The sequence below is a fragment of the Myotis myotis genome, unplaced genomic scaffold (genome assembly GCF_014108235.1).
Source record: "Myotis myotis isolate mMyoMyo1 unplaced genomic scaffold, mMyoMyo1.p scaffold_m19_p_44, whole genome shotgun sequence".
Taxonomy (NCBI): Eukaryota; Metazoa; Chordata; class Mammalia; order Chiroptera; family Vespertilionidae; genus Myotis; species Myotis myotis.
In genome coordinates, this window is record NW_023416351.1 from 661,243 (window position 1) to 686,650 (window position 25,408).

At 53.5% G+C, this 25,408-nt stretch overlaps 1 protein-coding gene across 13 annotated transcripts in view; it reads right to left on the reverse strand.

Annotated features, from left to right (window-relative positions):
• Window positions 1–25,408, reverse strand: part of EHMT1 (euchromatic histone lysine methyltransferase 1) — a 78,704-nt gene that overhangs the window by 32,021 nt on the left and 21,275 nt on the right. For 8 of the 13 annotated variants that reach the window (XR_004967238.1, XR_004967239.1, XR_004967240.1 and 5 more), the window contains exons 2-7: window positions 16,911–16,980; window positions 15,739–16,295; window positions 7,786–7,957; window positions 6,314–6,471; window positions 5,903–6,091; window positions 45–119 (exon numbers count right to left, since the gene is read on the reverse strand). Coding sequence is in view for 10 of the 13 variants with exons in the window: in XM_036306899.1 (XP_036162792.1) it covers window positions 45–119; window positions 5,903–6,091; window positions 6,314–6,471; window positions 7,786–7,957; window positions 15,739–16,295; window positions 16,911–16,980 (1,221 nt within the window). In the remaining 3 variants the exon portion in view is untranslated. The remainder of the gene's footprint in view (window positions 1–44; window positions 120–5,902; window positions 6,092–6,313; window positions 6,472–7,785; window positions 7,958–15,738; window positions 16,296–16,910; window positions 16,981–25,408) is intronic. The other 5 variants (XM_036306900.1, XM_036306895.1, XM_036306896.1 and 2 more) reach the window with 4 other exon arrangements.

The following is a 25,408-nucleotide window of genomic DNA, read 5'->3' on the forward strand; positions in this document are numbered from 1 at the left end:
TTCACTGGGCTACAAACACGAAGCCAGAATGCACCGCTGGTTACCAGGTCGGACTCGTCTCCGTCCTCCTCCTCCTCCCCGGTGCCGGCCGACTCCTCCTCCTCAGACTCGCCATCCATCTGACCAGCCGCACAACAAGCCAAAAAGAAAACAGAAACTAATGAGACGCGCCAGTGGCAGCGATTCCATCAAAACCACATTTTCCAAACTCGGGCGGGGGCGGGGGCGGGGGCGGGGGCAGGGACGGGGCGGGGTGCCGGCGCTCCTGCCCCGCCCTGAGCGGCGGCTGGGGTGCTCCTTCGGTCAGCGCTGAAGATGAGTGCGCCTGGCGCATCACCTGGTGGTCCTGAGCGTAGAGTTCGGTTGGAAAGCAACAAAGCACACACAGTGAAATGGTGTCAGAGGTTACAAAATCACAGACAATGACCCCTTCCCCCCACAGACACACCCAAGAGCCCAGTCTGGCTCAGGGCCTTCAGCCCGTGTGCACACACGTGGCCTGAACACAAGAGTGCGTTTCTGTCTGGTCAGATGATGGGCCGTCAAATACAGTTTTGTGAATGTTATGTCTTCTCGTTAAAAATGTATTTTGGAATTCTTTCCATATCAAAACAACACAGAGACCTTATTCCGGCTGCTTGTATCCTTTTCTATCCACATGCACACACTTTTGGTGTAGAAGTGGCTAAAGCACACGCGAGCACCCATGTGCCCCTTCTCACCGGTCCTGGAGGCGGGGACCAGGACGTGGCGCACACATGCTGGCCTGGTCCTCCGTGCGGGCACGTGGTGATGCCGTCAGCCCCCATCGAGGCACACCCAGCGCTCCACACTGCGGCTGTGTCCTGAGCCAGCAGGACCCTCCGTCCGGGACCAGCCCCAGGCAGACGCTGCTTCACTGCGCCCTCCACCTCCCCGCCAGGTCTCGGGGCCTTACCGCGTCCGCATTTCCACTGGGTTCTTGCTTTCCTACCGATTGTGGGAAGCTACACACACAAGAGGCTAACGTGGTGGCTGCTGACCGTCACAGATGTCTTCTGGGTTGAGTTCTTTGAGCTTTGCTTCTGGTGTTCCTGGCATAAACTCGGAGGTGTGACCTGGACCAGTCACACGTGCCCCCCTTTCCCTTCGGGGCTCTGGGTCTGGCCGTGCGCCAGGCCTTCCTCACTGGCCATCAGAAAAAAGTCCCAGCAATCCCCTCCCACCAGGCAGCATTTGTGTCGACGCTAAATCTTCTGGAATTTACTTTTGTAAGTCTCAGCTTCACTGGGAAGTGATTCACTTAACCGGAAACTCATCGTTTTAAAGTGTCCGACGGGGTGGTTTTCACTATGTTCGGGGTGCAGCCATCACCCCACCCAATTCCGGAAAGGTGACATTTGTTAGGAACCATCAAGCAGGAGCCCACATCTGTTTTTCCCCAAAGATCAGCCGATTGTTCCAACATTTACTGAACTGTCATGGTCCCCAGATGACTATCTAAACCCTATTCCCACAATAAACTCGGTCCTTACATACAAACGGCTGCTATGGCCCCATCCACTCCCTCCCGCCCTCCCTCCTCACAAGCCCCGTTTCGGTGGCGGCCTTGTCTCGGCACCGCGGCCCTCGCTCCCATCTTGCTGTCACCATGCCTCGCTCCTGTGGGTCCTGGGGGAACGGTTCTGGTCTGCACACAGTCACACACTGGTCCTCCCTCAGACAAACAGTGGGTCTTCCCATGCACTTGTCTTTTTTCTGAACTGCTTTCAGAGAAGTCTTAGTTTTCTTCTTACAGGTAACAAACATTTCTTGTTAAATGTACTGCCAAGTGCACTGGTGACGTTACATCGTTACAATCATACTTTTCAGTTTTTAGGTGAGATGTTGTGCTTTTGTTTCTGAGTCTTGCCCTTCGAAGATCCACACTGAAGTATCTGCTTCGAGACGACCTTTACCGGACAAACGGAGCGGCCACATGCTGTGCCGCCCACCGTTGCCCACGTCTGCACAGCCTGACCGTCTGTGAGGCTGCGCCCAGCCACTGCCTCACTCCTGGCTTCTGCGCCGGGAGCACAGGGAGCGGCTCGGCTCCAGCTGCCTGCCTTCTCCAGCTGCGGTCTTGCCATTGGGAGGCACTTCCATCCTCAGCATATGCTTTTCTCTGGTCCTTCCAAACAGGAACGTTTCCCGCTGGTCTCGTCACACGAGGTCTTGGTGACCAGAGCTGCGGGTTCATGGCGGGAGACAGCGGCCGCCCTGCCCATCTTCCTCCTCCTGTTAGAAATGCTTTAAGATGCTCACCACTGAGTGGTACAGTAACCTTTCTGGTAGGATCCAGATATCTTCGGTCAGCTTATTTAATGTGCTCTTTAAGTTTTGTTGGGTAGTTTTTTATTTTAGCCCTAGCAGATTTGCTCAGTGGTTACAGCATCAGCCCGTAGACTGAAGGGTCAATTTCGGTCAAGGACATGTACCTCAGCTGCAGGCTCGATCCCCGGCCCCAGTCAGGGAGCATGCGAAAGGCAACCAATGGATGTGTCTCTCTCTCCCCCTCCCTTCTCATCTCTCTAAAAATCAATGGAAAAAATATCCTCGGGTGAGGATTCACAACAACAAAAAAAGATTGAGCAATGAAACCACCAGTTAAAACAAGCAGCTTAACAACTTAGTTGCCCAGCTCGCCCGAAGTGCCGTGAGAGACCGTGAAGGAAGGAGCAGGGGACTTTGTAGGGTCGCTGGGTAACTGCACACACAACAGCTGCCAAGAAGGCAAAACCGAAAACCTGAGCAAACGGGGAGGAGAAGGGAGCGGGCTGAACAGCCGGGTCCGATGCTGCACCAAGAGCGGAAACACCAGCGAGTGAGGAAGACGGCGCGCGGCCCGCGAAGGCTCGGGGCGGGGAGGCCAGAGGAGACCCTGACCCAGCAGGACTGACCCCAATCGCCAGACCCAGCTCCAACCCCAGGCTACAAAGTGAGGGTTGCACCTCGCCCCACCCCGCGCTCAAAACGCCTGGGACCCCCAGCTGCCTGCCACATGACCAGGCCCTGAAACTGGCTTCTAATCCAAGCAGCAAGCGCTGGTCCTACCAATGAGAAGGCCGGCGCCGTGGGAGGAACACACGGCGGGGGCCCCCTTCCTACCAAGCGGTTTCAGAGCATAACCAACCCAGGGGCAGGCACACGGCTGCACACGAGCGGCGTCGGTGGGAACACACAGGAGGCGCTGGGCCACCCGGAAGGGGAGGAGTCTGACCCAGTCGTGTGGGTCCCACAGCGGCAGACACGCGTGGGCAGCCGGCAGGCACCTCGGGGGGACTCCACGAGCTGTGTTCTGGTCTCGGAACCACCTCATTTTCTGGAAAATTACTAAGAACACCAGAGCGCCTTTGTGGTATGTTATGTCCGTTAATATTTTCTGTCACAGAAACTTAAACTGAGAATGTTTAAAACACAGCACAGCTCCAATAAATGACAGTATAAAAGGCCACTACGATTTTAGCATTTTACAGTCATACTTTTGACGCCAAGATGGCCAGAGAGGGTCTCAGAGAACTGGGATGACTTTAGAAACGACCACGACAGCCCTGGCCAGTCTGGCTCCATGGACAGAGCATCGGCCTGTGGACTGAGCATCGGGGTTCAATTCCACCAAGGCCACATGCTCAGGTTGGGGCTCCATTCCCAGAAGGGGGCACAAGAGGCAGCCAATCAATGATTCTCTCTCACCATTGATGTTTCTAACTCTCTCTCCCTCCCCTTTCCTCTCTGAAATAAAAATATTTTTAAAAAACCACCGTGACATAACAATGACAATGAACTAACAATACAAACAAACCCCACAAACATAACACTGCAGAGATGAGCCACACTAATACACGCCCCAGCAGGGTTCCATATGCGCCGAGGTAGGGCGGGTACGAGGGCGGCAGGGCTCAGGGGGTGACCTGGGTGGACACTCAGGCGTGGCATTCTGTGGTCCCTGGCAAACTGAATCCTTATCATTCCTGGGGTCACGAAGTCATCACCAAACCCCAAACCCAAGCTGGCTCCACAAGGAGCCCCTGAAACACAGGAGCTCTCTGGCCTTCCGCCTTTCATCTGCTCGCCACTAAGTCCTGCAAGCAGGCCCCGTACCCTTCAGTCTCCTCTGAGCCAGTCCCCACTCTCACCATGGCCACCGTCTGACACACCCGGGCGCCCGACCGACACCGCGTCAGGCGTGCGGAGCGTCGTCGGGACGGCGGGCGCGTTTGCCGTCTCTCGCTGGGACGGCCCTGTTCAGTCTACTTTCGCTCACCGTCCGGCTCACTCAGGCCGCCCTGCGTCTTGTTTTGTTTCCCAGCGGCCGTGGTGTCTTCTTTCATCCCACTTCGCTTCCTGACTCTCTTGTAAGCTTGACATCCCTTTAGTTTCCCCTTTATAACTACATCTAGTATTCGGTGTCCAGACTCTCTCTTAAAGATGAGAATCTGGATCAAAATAAAGAATCCGGCCGAGACCGGTTTGGCTCAGTGGATAGAGCGTCGGCCTGCGGACTGAGGGGTCCCGGGTTCGATTCCGGTCAAGGGCATGTACCTGGGTTGCGGGCACATCTCCAGTGGGGGGTGTGCAGGAGGCGGCTGATCGATGTTTCTCTCTCATCGATGTTTCTGACTCTCTATCTCTCTCCCTTCCTCTCTGTGGAAAGTCAATGGAATATATTTTTAAAATAAATAAATAAATAATCCGGATATAGACTCAAATTCGTATGCCACGCTGTATATGACAATGGCGCTTTTTAAACCAGCCAGGGGAAATCAGTCAATAATGCTGTTGACATATGTGGACAGCCATTTCGAGGGAATGGGTTCCATAAAATTCAGCCATTTTGAGTGCATTAACTTTACATTTTATCACCAAATAAATTCTGTATGTCAAATATTCATAAGCAAAAGATGAAATCCATGCAGTATTAGAAGATAGCTCACATCAACTGACTCACAACCAGCAGTGCAGGTCTGTGTACCAGCAGGAGATGAGGACCTGGGCCGCGAGCCCTGGCAGGGCGGGAGGACGAGCCCACCCAGAGCTGACGCCCACCCCCACATCCACGAGACGCTCCTGGTGCCACGTCGTCACAGATGCACAACCACAGACGATGGGAGAGAATGCTCAGTGGGGCTCGGAGCAGTGACCGCGTTGGCTTAACAGTCCAGCTTAAAGGTGACCAAGAGTTTCCTCAACGGAGTCTGCTCCGCGGCACAGTAAGAGCACGACTATCTACGTCCCCAGCTCCCAATGCCCCTCGTCTACCCCTCAGAACTGAGCGCGCACAAGTGCTCGCCCACACCCCCATCTGCTCAGAAACCATACCCACCCAGGGCCCTGGAGACCCTGGCCAGGGAGGAGCCCCAGGACCACCTGCAGACAGCTCCTGGCTGAAGGGGCCCCGAGGCTGCGGCTGTGACCGCACTGCCACCGGCCCCCTCCTAGAGCTGGTCCTCCCTCGGGTGGCCACGTAACAAGGACACGCCTGGCAGCTGGGACACACCAGGTGGTACCGATCGCATGCACCTTGGCAGCCCTGGATGCTGCTTGCTCCGACCAGGAGGACAGGGACTCCCGTCAGTTCCTCAGCGGGGGGAGGGCTGCCCTGGGGAGGGGTCGCACCGGCCAGCAGCAAGCACCACGAGCAGTCGGCCACAAGTGAGTCCTGTCCACCCAGAGCCTAAGGAGCTCCATCCATGCCCTTCAATAAACAGGCACGGGGAGACACACGCTTCTCTGTTAAAAGAAACTAATCTAAAATGCAAGAAAAGTAAACAAAAACTCAAGTCAGACGCAGACAGGGACTTGAGGGCGGCCTAGAAGGCCCACTGCTGACTCCCAGGCCCACGATGGTCCACTCCGGAGCCTCCAGACCGAGGGAAAGGCCTACCTTCTGGGTGCGGTCACTCCCCGACACACTCTCTTTGGAAGTCCTGCTGTCCTCCGTGGGAAAGGCAGCAGCCTGCTCGGCGCCCTGGTCCTCCTCCTCGTCCAGCTCCTCGGAGTCCTCCTCCTCCGAGTCCATCTCCATGCTCTCCCCGTTCACGTGGAGGGTGCTGTCGCCCAGGTCCTTCTCGCTCTGGAACGGGCAGGGGGACAGCCGTCACGCAAAGCCGGGAGCAGGACAGCCTGCGGGCCCTCAGCGCAGGGCGCCACCACAGCCTGGACGGGAGGCGTGGCCTAGAGCAGAGGCGCCTGAGAGCCTCGGCTCCTTCAGAAGGGACCGAGGCCTCCCCCCTCACCCTCGGTCTGTCGGCCGCAGACCGTCCTGGACAGACACACGGCACCGCCGCGCCCTCACCTTGGAGCCGGCAGTGGAGTGAGTTATGCTCTTAAACATCTCAATCACCGTCCTCTGTTTTAATACTTTGGTCTTTTTCCTGGGAACCAGACTATAGGTTCCCATTCTTCGTTTTTTCTTTCGAGACACTGCAGCTGCTAAAACAAAAGGCAAGGAAGCTAAAAAAAAAAAAAGTCAAAAGGAGAAAAGAAAGAAAAAGAGGTGCCATTCAAATGTGTTTTCCAGGTAGGGGACAGCTCACAGACCTGACCAACATTCAGCACAGACACAGGGGGGGCAGAGGGCAGGGGTGCTCACGGGCCGTCTGTTTAATTCACAATAAAACACTGAGCTGTACAGATGCAAATGGGACCCTGAAAGCCCCGCCCCTGCACAGTGCCCTTCCTGCCACCCTCCTCCTCACTCCATCCACCACCCGAAGGGCAGGAGGGCGCTGGTTGACAGCGCCCACAGGAAAGTGGTGGACAACAGCTGGAACCAAACACTTTTTTTAAAGTTCCAGGGTTTAGAAGTTTCTGGAACCCACCGAGAGACACTGCTTCCTTTGCTGAAAAGGGCATTCACAGGGCACCTGGCAAAAGCTGGCCACGGAGTCACAGCACAGCTACCGCCCGTGGTGGGACACTATACTGTTACTGTAGGAAGCAACACTGAAGTATCTAGAGGCCAAAGGGGCCAATGTCTGCACCCCGGCTCCTGGGTCAGGAGTCGCGTGGGGGGAGCACACAGCTGTGCCGGTGCTGAAACGGGCGCGGAGATGCCGGCCGAGTCCCTGCACCGGCCGGAAGTACTTTAAAGCCCAGAAGGCATACTGCTCTGACCGTGGACACTCCCAGGCAGCCTATGGGAAACGGGGGGCAGCAGCACCCCCGCAACCAGGCTGACCGGGCTCACCTGCATGTCTGCGCCCCGCATGCGTGGGCCTCATGCAAAGGGCCTTTCTACACTGAAGCGGGCCGTCCTGTCTGCAGGAACTGTGTCCCAGTAGCTCAAGAGCGAGCCCCTGCCACCCCAAAGCACATCCACCAGCCTCCTCGGGTGGGGCCACCGTGCAGCCACCTGCCCCAAAAGGCCCAACCAAAACCACATGTTCAGCCACTGCCCCAACGGCACGAACAGAAACAGGCTTAGGAGAGCAAGGACGCCCACAGGAAAGGGGTGGACAACAGCTGGAGCCAGAGCACCACTCCCCGCACTCTCCACCCACAGGCCCCCAATATCACGGGGAGTTCCCCCGCCAGCGTCTTCCACCCAACAGGGCGACCAAGGCAGTGAGAGTCCGTCACGGAGGCCATCTTCACGTGAGACTGACAAGGCAGGGGGGAGGCTGCAGGTTTCCAGGGGAGCCCAGGACCCGCCGACACCAGCGGCCCGCCCCCTACGCACACTCACACTCAGAGTCACACATGGCTCTGGTTCGGCAGGTGCAGGTGGGAGACACGTGTCCAGAGACGCCCAGGCTGGGCCCTCACCTGTCTGTGACTTCGTGGGGGCCATGTAGCACTGGTTCTGAGGTAGCGACTGATGAAGGGTTGGGAAGGGGGGCAAAAGCTGCTGTCGTCCAAAATCAGAAACGTCCTTGCTGATCTCCTCTGCGGGCTCCTCATGACCTCGAGCTTCTCGGGGGTCCTTGCTGGCTGCGGGCTTCAGGACAAAGACAGTCAGTGACTGTAATGACACACCAGCAGCCGCATGGAGACGGCGGCCCCGGCACAGCTCCTTTCGGTCAACGCCCCGCCACCAAGATGAGTTACCGTGAGAGGCAGGAGGAAGTGGCGCCCGGCTCCAGGGACTAGACGGGTCAGCACCGTGAGCTAAGAACGGTGTCTACATTTTTAAAGGGAAAGAGAAGCAGCAGCAGTGCCCCCGTGTGGCCAAACCCTAAGTACTTCTACCTGGCCCTGTGCAGAAGTTCGCCAGCCCAATTTATTAATAAGTTATGACTAAAAGTACCCTCAATGGGCAGCATCAAAAGATCTCCGATCGCCCTGAGCGGCACCCCCAAATGGCACAACAGAAAAATCACACGGCATCTGTCTCTGCTGAGTGTACAGAGCTCCTCACCCTGTCCTTGTGCTCAGCCTGCGCGGCCCCAGCAGCCTGGATCCGATGTCCAGCCTCCGGCCCTATGGTCATGCCACAGCCACCCACAGCCTTGAGGGAGATGGATCTTAAATCCCATTCAGCCTAACCAGGTCCACCGCGCACACGGGAGGTGCAACAAAGAGTCAAGGTAAGCATCCTCAACAAGCAATGCTGGGAACTGGACATCCACACGCACAAGAACGGAGATGGACCTTCACATCACACTAGGTACAAAAATTAACTCAAAACGATCAAAGACCTAAAACTACAAAAACTCTTAGAAGAAAACAGTGGGGAAGCTTCATGACACTAGATTTGGTGGTGATTTCTTGGACATGACACCAAATGTATAGGCAACAAAAGAATAAATGGGCAAATTAGACTTTTCAAAATTAAAATGCCCTGTGCATCAAAGGACACAATCAATAGAATGAAAAGGCAACCCAAGGAATGGGAGAAAATATTTGCAAATCATATATCTGATAAGAAATTAACCAGAATATATGAAAATTCTACGATTCAACAGCAAAACAATCAGATTAAAAAATCAGTAAATCATGTGAACAGTCGTTTCTCCAAAGGCACACCAATGGCCACCCAGCACGTGAAGGAGATGCTCGGCCTCACCCATCACCAGGAAAACGCAAGTCAAATCCACAAGGAGCCTGGCCGGAGGCCCAAGGGTTGAGCACAGACCTATGAAGTAGGGGGTCGCAGTTCCATTCCCAGTCTGGGCACAGGCCCAGGTTTACAGGCTTGATCCCCAGTAGGGGGCGTGCAGGAGGCAGCCGATCAATGATTCTCTCTTATCGTTGAAGTCTCTCTCTCTCTCTCCACCTCCCTTCCTCTCTGAAATCAATAAAAAAATATATATATTAAAAACTCACAGAGATAGATAGCACCTCATACCCATTAAGATGGCTACTTTCGAAAAACCACCACCATAAAATTATCCATTATGCCTCAATTACAACACACACAGGAAAAACAGGTGCTGGTGAGGGGGTGGCACTGTAGCTGGTCACTGCTGGCGGCCATGTGCAAGGTGCAGCTGCTGTGGGACAGTGGAGGGGCCTCGGAAAGGTAACTACAGACGCAGGCCGCCCGGCAGTCCTGCTCCTGGGCCGACACCCAGAAGAATGGAAACCAGGGCCTCAGGAGATACTTGTACACGACGGTGCAGAGCAGCGCTGCCCACAGGGCCCGGGGCTGACGTCGCAGAGGCACGGCGGAGCCACGAGGTCCATCCGCACAGCACGTCACTCAGCCCTGAGAAGGAAGGCCTTTCCGCTCCTGCTATAGCCGATGCCCTTTGGGACATTACGCTGAGGGAAAGAAACAGACTCAAAGGACAAGCCCTGTGGGTCCCACACACATGAGGTCCCTGGAGTCAGACCCACAGAGACAGACCATCCCTGGTGGTGGGCGGGTGGGGAGGCGGTGGGATGAGTGTTTAAGGGGACGGTGTCCATCTGGGAAGATGAGAAGGTCCTGGAGCTGTTGATGGGGTTCCACGTCGTGAATGTCCTTCATGTCCAGAACTGGACACTTAACACTGGCTGAGATGGTGTACTTTATGCTGTGTGTGTTTTCATTGCCTGGGGTCACGGTCCAGGCAGCGGCTAACCCTGCGGCTCTAGCTGGCCCCTGGCGCACCCCTCTACCCCCTCTATCAAGGACGCTCTCCCACCTGATCCAAGTGCTGCTCCTTCCACAGCCTCCACCCTCCGGCCGTGGCACAGGGAGCACTGTTTCAATGTAACTCCTTCGCCCTGCAAAATGCTGACAGGTTTGTCTAACAGTCCCTGAACACAGGCATCACATTCTGCTCCCTGATGTCCCCTCAGATCAGCAGCTTGAGGACAAATGAAGGCATGGTCGTAGGGAAAACAAACCCTGAGGGGAAACGGTCACACGGGCTGCTGAGGGACAAACCTGTTCTTTAAGATGTTATTTAGAAAATCTAAAGAACAACAAAAAAAAGCAAGATTCTCGATTTTGTTAGGGCTCTATTATTTGAAAAAGCAAAAACATGAGCCAAGAACTGCCTCCCACAGAGGCTGCCTTATGGGTCCTGGGCACCCCACCCAAGCCTGAGCCCCTCCCCCACAGAGTACAGCTGTCACACTTCCAGAACGCACCTGCGTCACACCTGCCGCCCACCTGCACCAGGCTGGCCCAGACCCCACCCGGCACCCCAACTGGCACAGGGTCCAGTCCTCGCCACCCGCCCGTGTCCCGGCGGCCGCCTTCGGCGGCGGGGGTGAGCCCTCACAGCACAGACCACGGCTCCTTCCAGACAAGCGGGCGTGACCACACAGGATGGGTAGTGACTGCGCTGAGGATGGCGGGGAGCTCCACGAACTGGCTGCACCTTTTTGTCAGAACCTGGGGAATTCTGGGGGCACACGTGGGAGGAGGGGTGTGGTGACACAGATAGAAGGAGAAAGCTAAGGGGCCACTGTGCTGATGCCCCTGCAGTGTGCGCGGCTCAGGCAGAGAAATGGGGCTGCACTGCGGGCCAAGGTAACAAGGACCTCAATGCAGGACTAAAGGCTCCCTTCTAGAAGCTTCCACTTTCTTTGCCCAAGCAGTGGAGATACCTGCCATGCTATTTATTGCTTTTTGATGGGACCAACATTGGGGGGGGGGGGGGCAAACCAACTGCACTGCCAGGGGACAGCAGAAGTGTGGCTTGCAAATGCCTGCATTTTACACTCTTACAAAGATACATTTTTTGCAACATTTTTATCATTGAAATGACTTGTCTTAAAACACAATTTCCAAGCCCTGGCCAGGTAGCTCAGTTGGTTAGACTGTCATCCCCATATACCAGTGATGGCAAACCTTTTGAGCTCAGTGTGTCAGCATTTTGAAAAACCCTAACTTCACTCTGGTGCCGTGTCATATAGAAATTTTTTGATATTTGCAACCATAGTAAGACAAAGATTTATATTTTTGATATTTACTTTATATACTTAAATGCCATTTAACAAAGAAAAATCAACCAAAAAAATGAGTTCGCATGTCACCTCTGACACGCGTGTCATAGGTTCGCCATCATTGCCATATACCAAAGTTGTGGGTTTGAACTCTGGCCAGTCACCTCTGACACGCGTGTCATAGGTTCGCCATCATTGCCATATACCAAAGTTGTGGGTTTGAACTCTGGCCAGTGCACATATAAGAATCAACCAATGCCTGGTTGGTGTGGCTCAGTGGTTGAGTGTCGACCTATGAACCAGGAAGTCACAGTTCCATGCCCAGGTTGCAGGCATGTAGGAGGCAGCCAATCGATGATTCTCTCTCATCACTGATGTTTCTCTTTCTCTCTTTCTCTCTCTCCCTTCCTCTCTAAAATCAATAAAGTATCTTACCGAATAATAGACAAACATGTAAATTGACCGTCCCTCCACTACACTCACCAGCCAATCAGGAGCATATGCAAATTAACCCAACAAAGATGGCAGTTAATTTGCATACACAGGGGCGAAGTGGAGGAGCGAAGACTGAAGGCTCTGTCTGGAGCCGTGAAGACTGAAGGCTCCGGTTGGAGTGAAGGCCTGGGTCCCTGGTGCCAGAGGAAACCCGGTGCCGGCAGCCAGGGGAAGGGAAAGCCTATTGCACAAATCTCTTCGTGCAATGGGCCTCTAGTCCTATATAATAAAAGCATAATATGCGCCGAAACCGGTTTGGCTCAGTGGATAGAGTGTCGGCCTGCGGACTAAAGGGTCCCAGGTTCGATTCCGGTCGGGGGTGTGTGCCTTGGTTGTGGGCACATCCCCAGTGGGAGATGTGCAGGAGGCAGCTGATTGATGTTTCTCTCTCATCGATGTTTCTAACTCTCTATCCCTCTCCCTTCCTCTCTGTAAAACATCAATAAAATATATTTAAAAAAAAAAAAAAAGCATAATATGCTAAGTGTCCAGTAGTCAGTTCAACCAATCAAAACAAAATATGCTAATGACATGCTAAGGCCGCTCAACCACTCGCTATGATGTGCACTGACCACCAAGGGGCAGACATTCTGACCGGTACATTAGCTTGCTGCTGAGGTCCAGCCGATCAGGACTAAGCGAGATGGGCCAAACATGCCCTGGAGCCCTCCCGCAGTCCCTCCCTGGCCCCGATCGTGCACCAGTGGGGTCCCTCGGCCTGGCCTGTGCCCTCTTGCAATCCAGGGCCCCTCAGGGGATGTTGGAGAGCCGGTTTCAGCCCGATCCCGCAGGCCAGGCGAGGGACCCCACTGGTGCACAAATTTGTGCACCGGGCCTCTAATATATACATATATATTAAATCAAGAAGAATCAACCAATGCCCGTCTAGTATGGCTCAGCTGGTTCAGCGTCATTCCATGCACCAAGAGGTCACTGGTTCAATACCCGATCACGGCACATGCCTAGCTTGCAGGCTCGATCCCCCATAGGGGGCATGCAGGTGGCAGCCAATCAATGTTTCTCTCTCATCAATATTTCTATCGTCCTTTCCCACTCTCTCTAAAAATAAATAAATAAATAAAAAATATACATACACACATTATACTAATAATCAACAAGTACATAAATAAGTAGAACAACAAATTGATGTTTCTCTCTCTAAAAATCAATAATTTTTTTAGAAAAACTCACAATTTTCAATAAAGCTCAGATTCCAAAGAAAACCAAACAAGTCAGAGCTGGGTTTGGGGAGCAGGCCATCCTGAGGGCAGCTGGGGCCAATTGTAAAGCAAGAGGCACCACATCCAAAGGGCCTTCGGTCCTCGCCATCCTGGCCGGGCATTTCCTCCCCCACAGGGACCCCAAGGAGCACAGTTTCCAGGCTGTGGAGCAGCGGGCATGGCCTTCAGGAAAACAGTTTCCAAGCCTCAAACCCTTCTATACTCTTTTCCTACAACTGACCAGCCGGAGAATGTTCAGGAATTTCCAACAAAATGATGTGTTGCAGCCAACTGCATACTAACAATCATAATAACTCGATTCAAAACAAAGCTAACACTTAATAAGCACATGGTCAGAGAAACTCGATATTAAATTTCAAATTGCTTTCTTTCCCTAGAGCAGCGTTTCTCAACCTGTGGGTTGCAACCCCTTTGGGGGTCGAACGACCCTTTCACAGGGGTCGCCTAAGACCATCGGAAAACACATATATAATTACATATTGTTTTTGTGATTAATCACTGTGCTTTAATTATGTTCAATTTGTAATAGTGAAATTGGGGGTCACCACAACATGAGGAACTGTATGAAAGGGTCGCGGCATTAGGAAGGTTGAGAACCACTGCCCTAGAGGAGCCTGATGAGGTGACAAAAGATCCTCAAGAATAAAAATGTGGTAGAATAGCCGAAACCGGTTTGGCTCAGTGGATAGAGCGTCGGCCTGCGGACTGAGAGGTCCCAGGTTCGATTCCGGTCAAGGGCATGTACTTGGGTTGCGGGCATATCCCCAGTGGGAGATGTGCGGGAGGCAGCTGATCGATGATTCTCTCTCATCGATGTTTCTAACTCTCTATCTCTCTCCCTTCCTCTCTGTAAAAAATCAATAAAAAAAAAAAAAAAATGTGGTAGAATAAACACCTGGAAGACGGGATGGAATAAAAGTCTACTTTCGAGGAGATTAAATAAGTGATGTAACATTTCTCACAAGCATTTTGAAATTGATAATGGTGGACCAAAAAAAAAAAAGTAGGCACAAAAAATGAACTTCATCTAAACCTCACACCTAATACAACAATTAACTCGAAATGAATCCTATATTTAAAGTTCACATGAAAGTAAAAAACTGCTAAGAACCAGAGAAACCTGGGGACCGAGGGCTTGTGAGCTCCTGGACGTGACACCGCACGCATCAGCCAGGAGAGGAGGAGCTTCCCTCTTTGCTGGCTGGACCTCGTCAACAGAAAGAACTTCCCGCGAGACACTCTGAGGGCATGGAGACACGCACGGGCCAGGGAGTCAGCAGACGCAGACCCAGCACCGGCTCCTGTCCACGGCCTCCACGCTCACAAGACACGCGGTAAACCCAGGAACGGGCGTGAAGGACACACAATGGCCACCAGCATGTGCAGAATTAAACCACAATGAAGTCTCACAGACAAAATTAAAACAGCGGCAACCCCAGCGCTGGCAATGAGCCCATGCTGGGGGTGTAACATGCCATGGCTTGTCTGGAAGGTGGATTGGCAATTGCTTATAAAACTAAATCTCCAATTACCACATGATCCTGCAATTGTGCTCCTGGATTAACACAGAGAAACGAAAACATAGGTCCAGACAAGAATGTGTGCAAGCCTTGGCTGGGTGGCTCAGTGGGTTGGAGCATCGCCTCGTGCACCAAAAAGTTGCGGGTTCAATCCTCAGTCGAGGTGCGTAGGGGAGGCAACTGATAGATGTTTCTCTCTCTCTTTTTCCCTTCCACTCTAAAAATCAATGGAAAAAATATCAAGTGAGCATTAACAAAAAAATAAATAAAAAGAGTAATACAAAATATAGCTAAGAACACTATGAAAAAAGTAGCAGTGAAAATTAAAAATATCAATATATGAAATGACCAGCAAAAATGTCAAAGCTGGAACCCAGTGAGGTGCCATGCGAGAAGGCAGAAGACCCACGTCCACGGACAGAGCAGTGCAGAGCACGTTCCTGGCGCTGAGGAGATGCGCAGCCAGGCCCTCAGGGCCCACCGGGAGGCGGCCCAGAGGGAAGCACAGGGCCCTGCGGGCGAGGGACAGACGGGCAGCAGCGTGCTCACCAGCGATGCCTGTGCGAGAAACCCCAGGGGACCTGACCACAAGCCTGAATCCACAGGAGGGGAGACGCGCAGCCCTGCGGGCCCTCAGAGTGCAGGTGGCGTGCGGGCTCGCAGATGTGGGAACAGCAGCAAAGGCAACTGGCTTGGCGTGAATCGGGAATGTGCCGCCTATTCTCGGCACCAAGCCCTCAGCTGCTGGCTGGGTGCAAGGGCAGAGACCTGGACGTGTCTTCAGTGCAGTCCCCCATCCCTCCATCTGAAACACTGTGGCCCTGGCTCACCCACTTCCTGTCTTCTCACTTCCCGGGGAGACGGCGTGGGCTCAGGGATGGAAGGAAGTCCCCAGCCCAAGCAGGAGTGGAGTCCGCGATGCGTTTACTTGCGGGCCACAGGCATCGCCCAGAGCACAGCCCAGAGAGCCGGCTGAGGGCCCGCTGCCCCTCCGACTGTGAGCAGCATCTCCTAACCTCCCACCCACAGGCGGCCACCCATTCCTGCCCTTCTCCTTCCTGCACTGACGCCCACCTGCCAGGGCATAAACAAAAGAGAAGACAAAGGACGCTGCCCCTGCCCCACCCCGACGGGCGCATTACCAGGCCCAGGACGGACTTCGGCATGGTCTTCCGAGCCCTATGAACCTTGACATCTGCGCCCAGGGCCGCGGGCTTCTTGTCCTCTGAGTCTTTGCTCCCTTCCCCAGGCCTGGCTGGCGCAGCGGCTGGCGTCTGAGAGAGCACACTGGGAGTCCGCCCTCTGCCAGCCGCTCCTGGGAGAGTCTTTGCAGCATGGCCGGGAAGGGAGGGTGCCAAGGTGCTGGGGACCCGCAGGGCCGGCTCCTGCAGGGCTGGTTTACTCAGGAAGTACCCGTTGCTCCCGATGACGGCCGTCTGCGTGAGGTCGTCAGCCGGGTCGTGGTTCTGCTTCCCCATGTCCGCGTCTCTTTCTGAAACCCCGTTCTCCGCTATCCGGGTCAGTTTATTGGGACCTTCCTGGGGGCTGGCGTTGGCATTGTCCTGAGTGTGCTCAGCTGGGGTGACATGCCTGCCGGTATCACTCCTTTCACAGGACCCGTTGGTGGCCCCGTCTGCAGCCACGTGGGCATCTTCTCCCGGCTTCTCGGGGGAGCCTTCATCGGCAGCCATAGAGAGCTCTGCAACAGAGGGGGGAGTCAGATGCTACAAAAATCAGTGACCCATTTCCATAACAGGCAAATGGCTTGAACAGGCATTTCTCCAAAGAAGATACACAAGTGGCTAATAAGCACATGAAAAGATGCTCAAGATCATCAGGGAAATACAGATGAGAATCACCAGGGTGGTGCTGCCAAAGAAGGTAAGGCCACAGCTGCAGGGGGGCGGAGGACAAGGCTGGAGACATGCAACGTGGTTGGCTGCTGTGGACATGTCTGGCGGCTCCCTGGCCTCACTCACCACTGGATTTAGAAAAGGCCTGAGGGGAGCCAGGGAGGGTGTGCTTCCCCAGCCTCGTTTTATCTTGTCCGAGACGCAGGCAGCGTCAGCGTGTGGCCTCTGGTGGGCGCACCCCCCGCACCCAGCATTGTTCAGGTGCAGCCCGAGCGGCTTCGGCTGAGGGATTGAGTGAAGCTGCCAGCAATGGGTCCATGACCACTCAGCCTGGCTGTTCTGGGGGGACTTGAAGGGCTGCTTTTCACTCCTCGATGAGGCTTTCTTTCCCTAGACCTTGCGTGTGCCTGCGTGCCTGGGAGGGGCGAGAGGAGAAGCTAGATGGGACGGACCCCCCTTACCTTCCTCTCCCAGCAGCTCGGTCTTCACACAGCAGTCCTGCCTGGTCTCCCCCTTGGCCGGAACTGCCTGCTAAAGGGAAACAACTGTCAGACCGGAATCTGCGAGGCAGACCAGCCATTCGCCACCATGACTTCTCTGAATAGAGTCCTGAACCCAAACCACGTCCCAGTCACTGTGGTGGCTGGACAGCGTGGGCCCTGCGGGAGGAGGGTCAGGACAGGTGAGGGCGCACGGCCCTGGGCTGTGGAGCCACTGTAACAAGCAGTGTGCTCGCGCCAGGATTTCAGAGTGTGTTCTGCTGTGACAGGGACCCACCCGTGTTTCTAATGTCCAACAATCTACGTTACAGAGCCGGTAAATGAGGTCGCCCTGAATCACCCAGGGTTGGTCCATGTGGCGGCCTCCTAGGATGGCCGTGAGACACAAACTCTTGCCCCAGGAAAGTCAGCCTCTGGGGAGACATGAGCATGACCCGGAAGGCTGTCCAGGCCCTCCAGCCACCGCAGTGGCCACTGCAAGGCCACGAACGAGAAGGCAGTGCCATGCGCCTCTGGGGGCCAGATGATGCAGACCCCAGTTTTCCCACTGAGAGCTCCAGAACCCAAGGCATGACCCATGGGTGTGACACGTGTGTAACTGACTCCTCACTGGGCGGCCTCGTCCAGCAGCAGCACAGGAGGCAGCAAGACGTGTGGTTCTAGCCACAGCAGATGCCCAGTTCTGCACTGCCCCTTGCTCCTCTCTGCTTTAGACGCCGCCACCCGAGACCTGGGCCAGAGCTGGCATCGTCCCTGGAGAAGCGCTGCCTACGCCGAGTGGGGGCTCACTCGCGGACGCATCTCCTGGCAAGGACACTCCTGCGATGGAGAGCGCTCTGCGCCCACTGCCTAATGGTAAGCTATTCCCAACGCAGCAGTTCACGAGCTCATTGTCAAGGGGTTGGGAGAGAATGAACCCTTTCAACAGCTGGTAGATTTCCTTTTTCCTCTTTTGTCCTTTTGTTTCTTCCCTTGGCAGAAAAAGGAGTTAGTTCCTAAATTTGGAAAACACAATTAACATACAGTTGCTCCATAATTTACATTCAAGGGAACAAACTCTCTGTTCATCTGCTACTTAACCCTCCCCTGGCCTGTCTGCAAAGGAGAAAACCAGGTCTACCTCCTGCCCTCCCTGGACAGGTCTCTCGGCCCCGTTTTCCAAAGACTGATGGCCGGACCAGCACAGAGCCCATCCCTACGGGCGCCAACGGCCACGCTGATGCCGCTCCAGAGAGGGGTATCCCTGGACGGGCCACTGCACCTGCCTGGCCCGGAACTGTGGCCAGTGTCCGCCCCTTGGAGTCGGAGGCTGGGCACTGACATCAGCGCAGCCACACTGAGGAGCCCAGACCACAGGAGAGGCTGCGGGGGACGTCCGGTCAGCAGCCACAGAACCAGCCTCAACCACCAGAGGTGCGCATGTGTGAGCCTGCAGGTGCCCCGGCCCAGTGCTCGGCTCACAGGCCAGGAAAGCCATCCCCTTTGCCCTGGGACTTGCTGGCCCCCGGGGCATAGCCGACCAGCGCTATGGCTGCAGATGGCCACGCCACAGACAACTGCCACAGTGCTCTTCCTGCCCGTGCCCAGGTGGGCAGCTGAGTGAGGACCTACCCTGCCAGCACCCCGTCCCCTGACCAGAACCTGGAAAGCATGGCCCCGCCCCCTCGGCAAGAAGCTGTGCTATTGGTCGCCTCGTCTGTGCAGAGCACAGAAACTAGCCCGGCCTGGGCCGAGGTTGGTGTCAGCTAGAGCAGGCGTCTGTCCTGAGGGCTGTGTGAACAGGCTGGGCTCACTGTGGACTTGGAGTCTGGCTGTCCTTGAAGTGGAGACAGTCACACACATCTCCTCCCACCACCAATAAGCCCACTTTCTAGTTCCCACACCAGTCTCCTCTGGATTTGGACAGGACGACTGCTTCAATTTGGCTGACGACAAATCGAGTTTGGTGACACCTGCCTTCTCCGGAGATCTGCTGGCCCTCACGCTGCCGGTTTTTTCTCCTCTTGTAAAAACTCCTCCCCACAGTAAAAAAGTTGACTGGAAAAGATCATTTAATGACAAGCAGCCATTAGAAATGTCGAGGCACAGAAATACTTCATGATGATGTCAACAGAAGGCGCTTCCCTGTAATGCTCTGGCACCTGAGCATCAATTCGGCCTGGTGTTCTTCACAATTCTCACTTTATGCCAGTTCCAAATTCTTCGAGTTCTGCCAGCCTTCTCATTTAGCTCTGCCTGTTTTGCATTTCAATAGAATCAGCAATTTCCTGTGAGCTTTTAGTGAATGTGCTCCATGTATGTGTCATGGGAAGAGAAGGATGTTAAAGCTCCCATATTCAGCAGGAGGGAACAAACCCACCAGAGCCCAGGAGGCAGAGAGGCAGTCCGAGTGGAGAGGACGGCTGCTGGGCAGCGCCGGCCCATCACAAGCACCACAGGAGCGGCGCCTCACCCACTGGCTGCCATCAAACGCTGGGCCACCCCAGTGTGGGGCCACCCCAGTGTGGGGCCACCCCAGTGTGGAGTCACCCCAGTGTGGGGCGGCTGTGCAAACGGAAACCCTTGTGCACGGCTGGTGGGAACGCAAAAGGATCCGGCTGTTGTGGGACAGTCTGGTAGTTTCTCAGAAAGTTTAAAAAAAGTTACCAAATGACCCAGCAATTCCATCCCTGGGCAGGCACTTGGACAGATCCTTACACACAAATGTTCACAGCAGCACCATGCAAAGGGGTCAGAAGATGAAAGTACTCGTGTCCCTCAGCAGAGGAAGAGAGAGAAAATGTGGTACATACAGACGGTGGAATCGGATTCGGCCAGAAAGGCATGAAAGTCTGGCAAAGGCTACAACATGGACGGACCTTGAAAACATCATGCTAAGTGGGATAAGCAACATGAAATGACAAAACCTGTGTAGCTCTACTTATATGGGATGGACGGATGAACAGGTAGGTAGGCAGGCAGGCAAATTCACAGACGGCAGGGGAGGGAAGTTACTGCTCTACAGGTACAGAGTTTCTGGGGGGTGAAATGTTTTAGAAACAGACAGTGATGATGGTGTGCAACATTGTGAAATGCTTAACGCCACCAGACAGTACTTAAAAATGGTTAAAATGATGAAAATGTACATGTAAGTACATTTTATCACAATAAAGGAAGGGGGGGGATTGAGAGAGGCCCACCCAGCCATTCAGATATTCAGATGCAGTCAGGTACTTCCTTAAGGAAACCAATGCAGTTAGGAAGGGCTGCTTCAAAAGAGAGAAGTGATGCCTATGGAACAATACAATAGAAAATGGCATTTGCACCGTGAAAAGGGCATACGGCATAATACTGCTAACGGCTCGGCAGATAAATATACTTGTGAAAATACGTATTACTTTCCTGGTGGTGGCTATGCTGTGTTCGGTAAGAGTGTCTTTGCAGGAAACACACTGACATTACTTAGGAGGCACAGGGCATCTAGGAGGCAACCTAATCTCAAATGGATCATAAAAACCCTTCATGACACTTGCAACTTTTCTATTAAGTTTGACCATAATTCAAAAGAAAAACAATTCTATGGACAGAAAAACAATGACTCGTATACAGAACAATCCTATGTATTTCTGGAAGGCCGTCCCCCAGACTCACCCCCATAGAAGCTGTGGGCAGAGCTGGAAAGGGTGAGAGAAGGCAGGGTAGATCCTGCCCACACAGGATTTGGTTTTCAAAGAAAAAATTCATTTATTACTCTATAGTTTTCAAGTTTAAGTAAAGGGAGTTGGGAAAAACTAAAAGATAAAAATTACTCATAAGCCAACCACTGTAACATCTACACTAATAAAAGAGAAACATGGTAATTGGCATACAACTGCTACCCTTTTCATTGGCTAATCAGCGAGATATGCAAATTAACTGTCAGCCAAGATGGCGGCCGGCAGCCAGGCAGCTTGAAACTAACATGAGGCTTGCTTGCCTCAGTGATGGAGGATCGTTGGAGGAAACCAACGTTCCCCGCCTGCAGCTGCAGGCCTCTGAGCGGGCAGTTTAAGAAACATTGTAACAGAGAGAACCAAGATGGCGGCATAGGTTAACGCCGGAGTTTGCTGCTTTGAACAACTACTTCAAAAGTGAAACCAAAAAACAGAAGGGACATCACCCAGAACCACAGGAACGCTGGCTGAGTGGAAGTCCTACAACTAGGAGGAAAGAGAAACGCATATGGACACTCAGAGGAGGCGCAGTGCTGAAGTCAAATTCTGAGGTGCGGAGTGCGCGGAGCGGGCTGGCGGCGGAGGGCGCGGTTGGCGTTTTCAATCGGGAGGGAGTCGCAGACTCTGAGCTCCAGATCCGGGCGAGTCTTTAGCGACCCAGACTCAAACGGGAGAAGCGGGACTGTCTGGCTTCGGTCAGAGCGAGTGCAGCTTTCTCTCCGAGCTTTGCAGCGGGTGCTGGGACTCGGAGAGGCAGAGCCCCTGGGGACGGGACTGAGAGCCGCCATAACTGCTCTCTCCAGCCCACCCTGTTGATCCTGTGCGACCCGCCCCGCCCAAGTCCTGCACAGAGGCATTTGCCGGATAGCCTCAGGCAAAGGCTAGATTAGCACCTCCCTAGAGGACAGAAGTTCTCTCACTGCAGACACAGCTGATTCTCATAGCCACCTGGCCTGGAGGTCAAACCCTCCCTGGAATTAGCTACAACAATCAAGATTTAACTATAAGACTGCGAACAAAGACCACTAGGGGGTGCACCAAGGAAGCATAACAAAATGCGGAGACAAAGAAACAGGACAAAATTGTCAATGGAAGATATAGAGTTCAGAACCACACTTTTAAGGTCTCTCAAGAACTGTTTAGAAGCCGCCGATAAACTTAATGAGATCTACAAGAAAACTAATGAGACCCTCGATCTTATATTGGGGAACCAACTAGAAATTAAGAATACACGGACTGAAATAACGAATATTATACAGACTCCCGACAGCAGACCAGAGGAGTGCAAGAATCAAGTCAATGATTTGAAATGCGAGGAAGCAAAAAACACCCAACCGGAAAAGCAAAATGAAAAAAGAATCCAAAAATGCGAGGATAGTGTAAGGAGCCTCTGGGACAGCTTCAAGCGTACCAACATCAGAATTATAGGGGTGCCAGAAGATGAGAGAGAGCAAGATATTGAAAACCTATTTGAAGAAATAATGACAGAAAACTTCCCCCACCTGGTGAAAGAAATGGACTTACAGGTCCAAGAAGCGCGGAGAACCCCAAACAAAAGGAATCCAAAGAGGACCACACCAAGACACATCATCATTAAAATGCCAAGAGCAAAAGATAAAGAGAGAATCTTAAAAACAGCAAGAGAAAGAAACTCAGTTACCTACAAGGGAATACCCATACGACTGTCAGCTGATTTCTCAACAGAAACTTTGCAGGCCAGAAGGGAGTGGCAAGAAATATTCAAAGTGATGAATACCAAGAACCTACAACCAAGATTACTTTATCCAGCAAAGCTATCATTCAGAATTGAAGGTCAGATAAAGAGCTTCACAGATAAGGAAAAGCTAAAGGAGTTCATCACCACCAAACCAGGATTATATGAAATGCTGAAAGGTATTCTTTAAGAAGAGGAAGAGGAAGAAAAAGGTAAAGATACAAATTATGAACAACAAATATGCATCTATCAACAAGTGAATCTAAGAATCAAGTGAATAAATAATCTGATGAACAGAATGAACTGTTGATTATAATAGAATCAGGGACATAGAAAGGGAATGGACTGACTATTCCTGGGGGGGAAAGGGGTGTGGGAGATGCGGGAAGAGACTGGACAAAAATCGTGCACCTATGGATGAGGACAGTGGGTGGGGAGTGAGGGCGGAGGGTGGGGCAGGAACTGGGAGGAGGGGAGTTATGGGGGGAAAAAAAAGAGGAACAAATGTAATAATCTGAACAATAAAGATTTAATTAAAAAAAAAAAAAAGAAACATTGTAACAAATACCGCCGGACTTCAGCCAGCAGATTCACAACATTGTAAGCAAAGGCCAGAAACCCACTTTCAGCCGAGGAGGCCTAAGAGCTGGAGCCAAGCCTCAAGGTAAAGCTGGCCCAGAAGAAAAAAAAAAAAAGAAAAAAAGGAGCAGTTGGGAACTTCAGTCACTCCCAGCCTGAAAACAGCCCTCAGCCCCTCACCCAGGCTGGCCAGGCACCCCAGTGGGGACCCCCACCCTGATCCAGGACACCCTTCAGGGCAAACCAGCCGGCCCCACCCATGCACCAGGCCTCTACCCTATATAGTAAAAGGGTAATATGCCTCCCGGCACCGGGATCAGCATGACAGGGGCAGCGCCCAAACACCCTGATCGCCCTGCGGCTCTGTGTGTGACAAGGGGCGGAGCCCCAACTCCCTGAGCAGCCCTGCTCTGTGCCTGATAGGGGGGAGCTCCCCAACCCCCCCCCCCCACGGGCCCTGCTCTGTGTGTGACGGGGTAGAGCCATAACCTCCCCATCGGCCCTGCCCTGAGTGTGAGAGTGGCGGCGCCCCAACCCCCTGATGGGCCCTGCTCTGTGTGTGACGGGGGCAGCGCCCCAACCCCCTGATGGGCCCTGCTCTGTGCATGACAGGGGGTGGTGCCGCAACCTCCCCATCGACCCTGCCTTGAGTGTGACAGGGGACGGTGCCCCAACCCCCCAATTGGCCCTACCCTGAGCGTGACTGAGGGTGGCATCACAACCTCCCAATCTGCCCTGCTCTGTGCATGACGGGGCGGCGCCCCAACTCCCCAATCAGCTCTGCTCTGAGCCCGACCAGGGGCTGCACCTAGGGATTGGGCCTGCCCTCTGCCACCCGGGAGTAGGCCTAAGCCAGCAGGTCGTTATCTCCCGAGGGGTCCCAGACTGCGAGAGGGCACAAGCCGGGCTGAGGGACCCCCCCCCGAGTGCACAAATTTTTGTGCACCGGGCCTCTAGTCCTATATAATAAAAGCCTAATATGCAAATCGACCAAACAGCGGAATGACCAGTTGGTGGAGGGCAGGGCCGGCAGGGAGCAGGCCTAAGCCATCAGTCAGACACCCCCCCGAGGGCTCCTGGTGTGAGAGAGGGCGCAGGCTGGGCTGAGGGACCCCTGGAATTTTCGTGTACCGGGCCTCTCGTTTGTGTGTAGCCATCCAAACATGGTTCTGTGCAAACATACTCATGTAACTGACAGACTGCGCGAACAGGATGCCACCCAGGCTGTTAGTGCCCATCTGAACCCGTCTCCGATCAGAGGCTACAGAGACCCACGGTGGGCACTCCTGTCCACGGTGAGCTCCCCCGTCACACACAGGCTCCACCGTGTGGCCAGTGTAATAAATAGGTTTAATGTTATTCAACTCCAGAAGGAAGAGACAAACAAGTACAAATCAATTTAAAAAAAAAAAGACAACCACAAAAAGATGGACAAAGGAATTGAACAGGCATTCCCAAATGGCCAGCAGGCATACTCCACCCCCGGAGTAATTACAGGTTGGCACAAAGAAAAAGCACTTCCCCACTCGTTCTGTGAGCACAGTTCACACAGGAAACAGAGCAAGTCAAACACATACAACAAAACTACAGAACCCAAGGCTGGTTTAACGTCTGAAAACCAATGTAACCAATATTAACAGAATATGGGACAAAATCACAATGACCATTTCAATAGATGCAGAAAAAGCGTCTGATAAATTCCCTCGTGATTAAAAAAACTCTCCCCCTGATAAAGCACATCTCTGAAAAATGCTCAGTGCTCTTCCTGTAAGGCTGGGCCCAGGCAAGGAGGTCCCACTTGCCGCTCCTACTTAATGCTGGTCCACACACTGGGGCTCCAGCCAATGCCATGAGGGAAGGGGTGTCAATATAAATAAGAAAAAGTGAAAATCACCCACGATCCCACCACCTCGATAAGCACCTCGCATGCCGACAGGGCTTTACGTGCGGTTACAGCGCACACTGGTTTGCCATCTATCCTTTCACCCGCCTGGTGCTAAAGACACCTGCTCTTCCCAGCTGCTGTCACCACGGCGGCAGGGCCCACGCACGCCCGTCAGGCTTCCCCTCACCGCCCCACGCCTGTGCCTCTTCTCCACTCCGCCACCACCTCCTTATTTAGTTGTTTTGTCCCTAAAGTCCCAGCATCAGGGACAGGCTCTTAACTCATTTCCCACCTCCAGCTGCTCCTCTGGGTCTAACATCCATTCTGCAGTTAATTCTCCGTCTAGAGCTGCGATCTCACCAGCATCTCCTTAAAACACACGGGGTCCTCGTGACCCTGAGCTCGGGCTCACACTCCGAGGCACAGCACGGAGGGCGCTGCGCAGGGGAGGCCAGGGTGGGCAGACCGTGCCCACTGCCCTCATCTAGCCCCAAACCACACTCCCCCCAGTGAACAATCGCTTTTGTACATTTTTTAACTGACAGAAATAAAAAATGGGCATTTCAGACAATTGGAGGCCTACACACCT